Below are 10,038 nucleotides of genomic sequence, written 5' to 3'. Positions count from 1 at the left end.
ACTTTTGAGAACACATTTCCTCTCCCTGTCATAAGTGAATTTCTGGCTTAATCTGTTACCATTTACTTAGGATGAAGTCATTATGTAGTTTGCTAGAGCCTGTAAAATCAAACTTGTATTATCAATTGTAGGTTCAGTGTTAGCAGGTTAATTTCGTGTTTTACTTGATATAGATCTCCTTCTGCCATCTGTTCTTTGATCTGTAAATAATTATCTTCTCTTATTTGCTCTTTGAAATTCTATTGTACCCATTGTGTTTATGTAACCAAAATCTATTTAATGTACTTTAAAACTGATGTTAGGGGTTCACTGAAACCTGTGCTCTGAGTATAATAAATTGCAGTTTTTTTCCTCCCAATCTGCATCATTGATTATTCTCTGTGCATCTTGGAAGCCAACAGATCCTCGAACAATTTCTGTCATGACTAGGTTAGATAAAGATTGAATTTTCCAGCTCATTAACCCTGTAGCATACACAAAGTAGATTGTATCCAGAGATTTTTATCACAGGAAAAATCAACCCAATGACAAAGTCATGATCTTTTTGGAAAAATCACAGAGATAGAGCAGTGTTTTGTCCATTTGTCTTCATTCTCTATCTTTTGCACTTCAAAAATATTTCAGATATAAGCCATTTAATCCTGAGAGTTCAGGAGTGTAGCCACTGATGTCCTGAGGAGACAGGCACTATGATTCAGGATTGATTAAGATAATAATTAAATGCTTGGCGTCTAGAAACTACTATATAAATGTTAGTTATTATGACTTGTTCTTTAAAATTCCATTGTATCCATCCTGTGCATATAACTAAAATCGATGTAACAGCATCTTCTCTGACACGAGGGGGTTCACTGACTTTACATTCAGTGGAGTCTCTACTCTGAGCATAATAAACTGCTTCCTTCCATCTCTTGCCTTGTTAATTATGTATTGGCAATTGTACCTAATCGATTAATTCTCACATAATTTCAGTCACCCCTCTCTCAAATGTGTTTTTCTGCATGTATTTCATACAAGTTGAGAGAATGTTTACCTTTTCTCACAGATAAATTCTGCATTTTGCTCATTCTTATAGAGACTTTGTCTTCCCCTGGGCATCAGGCATCATTCTGGGGGCAGCTAGGTGGCACAGTGGATAAAGCACCAGTCCTGAAGTCAGGAGGACCTGAGTTCAAATTTGACCTCAGACACTTAAAACTTTCTAGCTATGTGACACTGGGCAAGTCACTTAACCCCAATTGCCTCAGGAAAAAAAAAAAAAAAGGATTAATTCTGGTGCATTTTCTAGATTACATTTGGAGATTTTTTTTTTTTTTTTTGGTTGGGTGGGGTTAAGGGAGAGCATACTCTACTTTTTGCTTGGATTCAAAACTTGACCACAAGGACAAATGATCCTCTTTATAGTTCTACATATTCCAGACCAGATACTGGATTCCTCCATTTTCTCCTTGTATAAATATACAGACATGCAATACAAAGCACTAATGATCAATCATTCATTTTTATTTGAAACAAAAATCAAAATAAAGACACAGTTCAAAGAAAGAGTGGAAAAAAATGTAGAAATACCTATTAGAAGAAACAGGGAGCTGTGAGTTGGATAAAATAAAATCTTTCAGAATTTTCCTCAATTATTAGTGGGAGAGTTGCAACTGGCAATTTCATTTAGTTCTCTTTTCCACTAATTAGAAGCTTTTCTCTAATTTAGCCTCCTACCAACCACACACTATATAACACCTTGGGTACCTGTCATTCTTGCTCCTTGTCCCAAATTACTTACATTGTACAACCATACTTCATCCTAAATCCTCTAATCTGTTGAAGGATGATTCAAAAGGTCCTGTTTCAATATAACTGCCTATTAGGTTCAGACTTTTCAATATTCAATGTGGGAAAGGATGCTCTCCTTCCAGATGACAACTATGAGGATTCCCAGCAATCATCTCAAACTGTCTTGGGAGAAATTCTGAAACATACATGAATGACCTGTTTCAAAGAGAATGCAGCTGTGTGTGTTAAACACTTAGACTTCTCCCCCTTAGGACTGCACATGGTCTTTATTTGTACCTAGATTCTACTGCACTTTTGTATTATTGTACATTGTCTCAGTACAAGCTTACTTCAGAAGAACAAGGAACCAAGCTTTATCTAAATTTCATATCTCCCCAGTACTCGACACAATCCTCAAGACAAAACATTTAATGAATATTAATGGCATTGTTGAAAGCTTTTGCCAAACACATAAATGGGTATGGATATATCCACAATGTCACTGGAATACTACATAAATTTATTTCACTTTTAAAAAGTTCTTAGATCCAATTTCCCCTTGTATTAACTCCCCCCACCCAGAGGGCTTAGAAACTTTATCTGAAAGGAATCAAATTGCAAGAAACCTAAAGGACAATGAAGAGGTATATGGAAAGTGTATATATGCTATAGCATATTACCAATGGCAATTTGAATGTAAAAAGAAGTATAAAAGACTATATTGAAGGAAAATCATGTAGCAAGAATGAGAGACCACAGAAAGATAGCCTATATTCTACAACTGTACCTTTGGGCTAATCAAAGAACCAGAGGAGAAACACAAACAAGGATTTCACAAAATATGGCAGAGGAGTTGTATTATATGTTGGTAAAAGGAGCATCCCCATACCTCTGAGATATATCCAAGTAAATGGCTAGTTAGTATCTCTGTTCTCGCATCTTAGGTTATCTTGAAATTATTTTGTATATATTTACAAAAGCACATGTCTCCACCAATAGACTATAAACACCTGTTAAACACTATGTGCAAATCACTGTGGCAAGTAAACCCTAGCTCTACTAATAAAGTAACAGCCCCTTCTCTCAAAGAATTTATATTCAAGGAGAGACAATACATATAGATACAATTGTGAATCAGTGTAAAGTTTCAGTGGTTCTTTGGGAAAAGCAGATAGTAATGTATCTTCTTTAGTATAATTTCCATTAGTAAAATCACATTCATTTCTGACATTGAGCTGTGCAATGATTCCAAAGACTTTGGTGGTAAGAATTTTCTTTTCTGGATCTTCAGTAGCTGCTGAGGAAGCAGGGACTGAAGCACATACACGCACTTAACAGGTCATATTTCCACATGGGTGACTACCCTAGACAATATCATGAGGAGAGAAAGAGAGAGAGAGAGAAAGAGAGAGGATGTACAGCCTCATAGGAAGAGAGAATAGACACAGCTCTGCACAGGAGAAATCAGAAGAGCTATTGCTTAATTAGAGGAGAGACTAAGTCAGAGTCAACAAGCATTGTGCTGGATTCCTAAAATATTGTCAAAGTGCTAACTGAGAACAAGGCTGGTGATTTATTACGTTCTTGTGCTTCTAATTTTCTATTCTTTTTTCCTTAAAAATATGTTTGGTTGTAAATTACATTACATCAAGAGGTACAAAAGACCTATTACAGTTGAGGGAAGAAAAGTAGGGGAGTGAACATTATTTGAACCTTAATCTCATCAGATCAGGCTCAAAGAGGGAATATCATAGATAGTGTGGTATGGAAATTTGTCTCACCCTATAGGGTAGTAGGAGGGGAAAGAGGAAAAAAAAGAAGAAGAACAAAACAAGGGAAAGGGATAACAAAACAGGGAGACTGACAAAAGGGAGGCAGATTGAGGGAGGTGGTGGTCAGAAGTAAAAACAGTGGTGAGAAGGAAATGGGTGAAAGGAGAGAGAAAAGTATAACTTGGAAAAAATAGGATGGCAGAGTTAGTAATCTTAACCATGAATGTAAAAGGGATGAACTCTCCTATAAAATGGAAGCAGATAGCAGAATGGATTAAAAGCCAGAATCCTACAATATGTTGTTTACAAGAAACACATTTGAAGCAGAGTGATATATACAGAATAAACGTAAAAGGCTGGAGCAGAATCTATTATGCTTTAGATGAAATTAAAAAAAAAAAAAAGCATGAGTAATGATCCTGATCGCAAATCAAGCAAAATAGATCTGATTAAAAGAGATAAGGAAGGAAACTACATTTTGCTAAAGGGTACCATAGATAATGAAGTAAAATCAATATTAAACATATATACAGCAAGCAGTATCCAAATTTCTAGAGGGGAAGTTAATTGAATTGCAAGAAGACATAGACAGGAAAGCTGTACTAGTGGGGTGATCTCAACTTCTTTCTATCAGAACAAGATAATTTTTTTTATTATAGCTTTTTATTTACAAGTTATATGCATGGGTAATTTTACAGCATTGACAATTGCTAAATCTTTTGTTCCAATTTTTCCCCTCCTTCCCCCCATCCCCTTCCCCAGATGGCAGCTTGACCAATATATGCTAAATATGTTAAAATATAAATTAAATACAATATAAGTATACATGTCCAAACAGTTATTTTGCTGTATAAAAAGAATTGAACTTTGAAATAGTGTACTATTAGTCTGTGAAGGAAATCAAAAATGCAGGTGGACAAAAATATAGAGATTGGGAATTCTATATATTGGTTCATTGTCATCTCCCAGAGTTCTTTCGCTGGGTGTAGTTGAGAACAAGATAAATCTAACTACAAAATAAACAAGAAAGAAGTTAAGAATATGAATAGAATTTTAGAAAAGTTAGGTAGAATAGACTTTTGGAGAAATTTGAATGGGGATAAAGAGGAATAAACCTTTTTTCTCAGCAGTACATGACACCTACACAAAAACTGATCATGGATTAGGGCATAAATATTTCACAATCAATTGCAAAAAGGTAGGAATAGTAAATGCATCCTTTTCAGCTTATGATACAATAAAAATTACATGTAATAAAGGCTCATAGAAAAATAGACCAAAAATTCTTTGGAAACCAAATATTCTAATCCTAAAGTATAAGTAGTTCAAACAACAAATCATGGAAAAAATCAATAATTTTATTCAAGAGAATGACAATAATGAGAAAACATATCAAAACTTATAAAATGTAGCCTAAGCAGTTCTTAGGGGAAATTTCATATCTCTAGATACTTATATCAATAAAATAAAGAGAAAAGCAATGAACTAGGCAAACAACTAAAAAAAAAAAAAAGATAGGAAAAAAAAAAAAAACAATATGTAGGTGCAGTGGATAGAGCACCAACCCTGAAGTCAGGAGGACCTGAGTTCAAATCTGGCCTCAAACACTTAACACTTCCTGGTTATGTGACCCTGGGCAAGTCACTTAACCCAATTGCCTCAGCAAAAAAAGAACATGTAAAAACCCCTCAATTAATTACCAAATTTGAAATTTTGAAACTCAAAGAAGTTAATAAAATTGAAATTAAGAAAAACTATTGAATTAATAAAAGAAACTAAGAATTGATTTTATGAAAAAAAATCAAAACATAAACTTTTGGTTAGTTTTATTAGAAAAAGGAAAGAAGAAAACCAAAATTAAAGCAATAATTGGGAGTGATTTTGCCCAATTGTATGCCAACAAATTTGATAATCTAAGTGAAAATATTAGATCCTTTGCATCTTCAGTGTTTGACCAACCTCTAAGCACTCCACAGTACCAGCCTCAGCCAACTTCCTGGCTATTGAAACACACTGTTCTCACCTGCTCATTCTGCTGGGGAAAGTGTTCACATGCTTGGGATAGACTTTCCCTACCTCACCAACAGGATTGAGGCCATTAGTTATTCTCAAACTGCATAAGCCTGTCTGCTGAAATGTTTTTTTTTTTTTTTTTCTGGGATAAAGTTGCTGTGAATGCTTTACAGTAGCTTCTTGGAAGAACAGTTGAGAGTTGAATGCCAAGTGCACACCAAAGTTTGATGAGTAGCCCTGAAAAGGGCTCAGCAAGCCCTCACACCAAAGGTGCTCATCCTCCTTGAATACCCCATATACTCCATAAATAGTCAATATAGAGAAGCAAAAAAGCAGAGCCACCTAGAATTTGATAAACTCCAAAAACCCCAGCTGTTGGAATAAGAATTCACTTTTTGACAAAAACAGCATTTTGAGCTTGTAGAAGCTAGGTATAGATGAAACCTCACACTTTTTGCCTAGATAAACTCCAAATGGGTATATGACTTGGACATAAAGGGTAAAATCATAAAGAAATTAGAGAAATAATGAAGAAAATGACTTTCAGGTCTATATAGAGGGCAAGTGTTGCAACAAAGGATAGACATAAAAGATCTAGTGGGAAATTTTGGTTACATAAAAATAAATTTTTTTTCATGAATAAAATTAATGCTACTAAAATCAGAAAGAAAGCAGGTAACTTCCCCCCTCCCATAAATGACTCTTTTCCAAGAAACACAGGAAACTGATTAAATATTTACAATTAAGAGCATTCTTCCAATTGATAAATGAGGAAAAAGGATATGAAAGAGAAATCCAAGCCATCAAAAACTATGTGGTAAAAAATATTTAAAATCATTGATAATTAGAGAAATACAAATTAAAGTGAATGTTGAAGACCATACCTCTAAAGACCATTAACTCCTATATGGAGGAGTCATTAAATTGAATTTTTGATATTCATTTTAGAGCTGAGTTGCCCTAATTAGAGCGCAAACTAACTTAACCCAACTCTATCTAACCAGTCCCATTTCATACTTTAGTTAAGTCTATACTTGACTTCTTATTATTCTCCCTGTCTTCTCTATCCTGAAAGTCACATCCCTCCACATGTTGTTGTTCTGAGAACAGTAATCAAATTAATATTACTATTACTTCTGAAAAGGAAAGGCCATGACAATAGACTTCATCATGGATTTCACCGTAATGATTCAGAGAAAACTCTCTTCCTTGATCACCTGTATTCACACTCAAATTAGTGATAATGATAAAGATGAAATAGAAATTCAAGTTTCCTGCCTAGCCCTTCCCAGTTCTATTTTTTTCTTCTTCTTCTTATGAGCTTGTACTGACTTTGCTCTATAGGCGAAAGATACTGTCCCCAAAGGCGGTCACTTTTCTAGTCACTGGACGGCAGGTTGTTTGAAAGTCTCAACAATTTGTAGAAATCAGTAAACTATCCCCGCCTTGAGGGGGTGGAGCTAGAGATGCTAAATAAATGTCCTCAATCTGCAACTCTACCACAAACCCGAGTCTACTACCGGAGTGGAGAGCATCACCTTGGCAGCAATTTGTGAGGCAAAGATAGGAAGGATGTACTACTGCTGGGGGGACAACTCCTTCAGGCAGCTGGGCATCAACGCAGGGCGGAGGGCCAGTCCTAGGGTGGTGAGATGCCGGGAGGGAGCCAGCCTCGGCGGCCAGCAGATAGTTCAGGCTGCTTGCGGGGAGCGCCACTCGCTACTGCTGCTGGCAGACGGCACTGTCTGGTCCTGTGGGAACAACAGTTACGGACAGCTGGGCAGGAAGAACATCAAGAAGTCTAAGAGACCAGGTAAGAAGGGCCATGAGCTAGACCTGGGAAAAATTGGGGGCTGGAAGAACCCGGGCTGATTTAAAGTTTTGGAACCTGAGCGGTCAGAGGGGAATCTAGGGCAATAGAAAATTTTCAGGGAAAGTTAATGATGTTTATAATCAATATCAGACTGCCGCCTTGGGGAGGGGAAAGGAAGAGGGGAAAAGGGAAAGAGAAAAATTTGGAACTCAAAAATTTCCCCCAAAAATGTTGAAAATTTAAAAAATAATAAAATTAATAGTATAATTTCTGCCGGATATGTAGAATGCAGTGATTCTCCTAATGCATGTCCATTGCTACATAGTTTGGTTCTTGTGAAGTCTTGTCATGTAGCTCTTAGGATGCAGCTGCGAAAATTACCCAAACAGTTATTTGAGACCAATATTGAAGAACCAGCAAAAGTATTTTTTTCATCCCAGTAGTGAATGGGTTTAAGTCTGCTTGCACTAGATGTGCCTTCATTACTTTATTAGAGAAATGTAGTGACTTCTACTAAGTAGAAGACGAAACATTTTGAAATTTGATTTGAAAAGAGACTAGTATATGATTAAGAATTTCCAGTAAGACCACATCTAACGTTTGTTAATTGCTTGTTTATGGATTTTTGTATTTTAATGTGACATAGTGATCTACAAAGAAATTTAGTCATCCCAGTAAGGTTATTGTTTAGCATTGGGGTGTGAGTAAAACCTAGTATTTTCAGAAAAAAAATTAAGTTAATGATGAAGAGGCTGAAGAAATAAATTCAGGAGAGATCGGACTCCTCTCTATCGCAAAGAGAGACAGCGGGGCTGAGTTTCTTACGCCTCTCCATGCCGGCCAAAGTTGCATTCTCTTTGAGTTCCTTTTTGCCATCAACGAGTGAGGGTAGTTTCAGTTTTCCTAAGGTCCGAGAAGCGAAACTGAGAAACAAAACTAGGGATCAGGTTCTTTCGTTTTCTTCTTTCTGATGACGTCATCTATCTTCGTGAAACAGCCCTTCCTATTTACAGAGAGGAACCTGATTATTGAAGGCAGAGTTCCAAATAGAGCACATCAAGATTTTATGAGGGGGTGGCTTATTTGAGAAATTTTTTTTAAAGATATAAGTGAATAGGTAAATAGGAGAGAAAAGACTGCAAATATTGATACTACATATTTGAAATGGGCTCTTTTGTAAATTGGTAATGACCCAAGAGAATTGGATGTTCAAATAAATTATACCTTTAAATTACACATTCAGAATTCAGAAATCGTTAGTCTAGTCGGGGAAAAGACTGTGAATCATCATCTAGGTAGGCTTGCAAGGACAAGGTTTCTTTTTAGAAGGAGGGCACAAAATAAAATTCAGCTTAATCCAGACCCTTAATCTTGTTTCCTCCTAAAGTGGGAGTCACTACATACCCTTTTTTTCCGTATGCACTTACCACTTTCCTCTTTCCAACTAAATAACTCTCTTAATTATTATTTATTGTTACATATTAATATTATTATAAATGTTAATATATAAATAGAAAATATAATGTTAATATATATTACATATAATTATTAATTAAGGATGGAGTTAACCCTAAATTTTGGAGGTTACTGTTAATAGAGTCCAAGCCTTAACAAGTTCTGCCAAAATGAAAGGCATCCAGTATTGGCTGACAACCTGATGATTGGCAATTAGGTAATGATATTTTGGCCCAAGCAGCTCTTGAGAGCTGTTCTCTGAAAAAAGATGCATTATCATATGCAATGGTCAAAGAACTTGCCAAAATCCTTGAAATATGTATGAAATTATACAAAATGATTGCCATCTCTCAAGTAGTGGGGTACATTATGAACATTATGTATAATATAGAAAATTAACCTTAACCTTCAAGTAACATGATCCAAAATGTGGTTTCCTTTACATATTTATTTTAATGATCTTTGCTGGCACCATGTTAGGATGATAATATGGTTAGATGTTCCCTAGACAGATTTTTTTTTTAATGGGGTCATTATGAGAGGCACAACATTTCAAATTCAATACCTAAATTCTCTCTTCTGAGCATCAATTCTTGTTTCTTTGTTTGTTTTTAAAACATATGTAAAAGGCAAAAAAAAGGATTGTAAGTGGATCTGTAAACCTATTTTATTGCTTTTCTTTTTAAAGCTCATAATAATTTTCTATGATACTTTCAAAACTGTCCTGATTATCTGGGCCTCTCTGAACTTCCCTCTGTTTCCTTGAAGGCATTTAAAAAATGCTTCAGTGGTCATAAATGAAGTATACCTGTGATTAAATTGGACACATTTGTGACTTTTTCTTCCCTCCCTTCCCTAAAGCACCAATTCAGGCACTGGAAACACAGGTAGTTGTTTCTGTCAGCTGTGGAAAAGAACACTCCTTGGCCATTTGTAAAACAGGAAGGATCTACTCCTGGGGATCTGGTTCTAGAGGACAGCTGGGCATCAAAGAAGTTAAGGATCAATGTTCTATACCAAAGTAAGTATTCTGATGTGATTTTGGATATGTGGTAAGCTCATATCTCTGTTTTTTGTATATGTTATTATAGATAATTTATGAGGATAAGTGAAACAATAGTCATTGTCCAATTATCTGATTCATTAATTTTCTCAGGCAAATTTTAATATTGGGAAAGTCCTTCTAGCTACTCATTCAAGGAATTTCAATTAATA

At 35.5% G+C, this 10,038-nt stretch overlaps 1 protein-coding gene across 2 annotated transcripts in view; it reads left to right on the top strand.

The window, feature by feature from the left end:
- Positions 1 to 7,030: 7,030 nt before the first annotated feature.
- Positions 7,031 to 10,038, top strand: part of HERC6 (HECT and RLD domain containing E3 ubiquitin protein ligase family member 6) — a 67,314-nt gene continuing 64,306 nt past the window's right edge. The window contains exons 1-2 of one of the 2 annotated variants that reach the window (XM_031944008.1): positions 7,031 to 7,368; positions 9,685 to 9,844. In XM_031944008.1, the coding sequence (XP_031799868.1) occupies positions 7,128 to 7,368; positions 9,685 to 9,844 (401 nt within the window). In that variant the 5' untranslated portion in view covers positions 7,031 to 7,127. The remainder of the gene's footprint in view (positions 7,369 to 9,684; positions 9,845 to 10,038) is intronic. The other variant, XM_031944007.1, reaches the window with a different exon arrangement.

This window comes from Sarcophilus harrisii, chromosome 6 (genome assembly GCF_902635505.1).
Source record: "Sarcophilus harrisii chromosome 6, mSarHar1.11, whole genome shotgun sequence".
Classification (NCBI taxonomy): Eukaryota; Metazoa; Chordata; class Mammalia; order Dasyuromorphia; family Dasyuridae; genus Sarcophilus; species Sarcophilus harrisii.
Note: the sequence above shows the minus strand (reverse complement) of the source record. Positions and strands in the feature narration are given on the sequence as shown.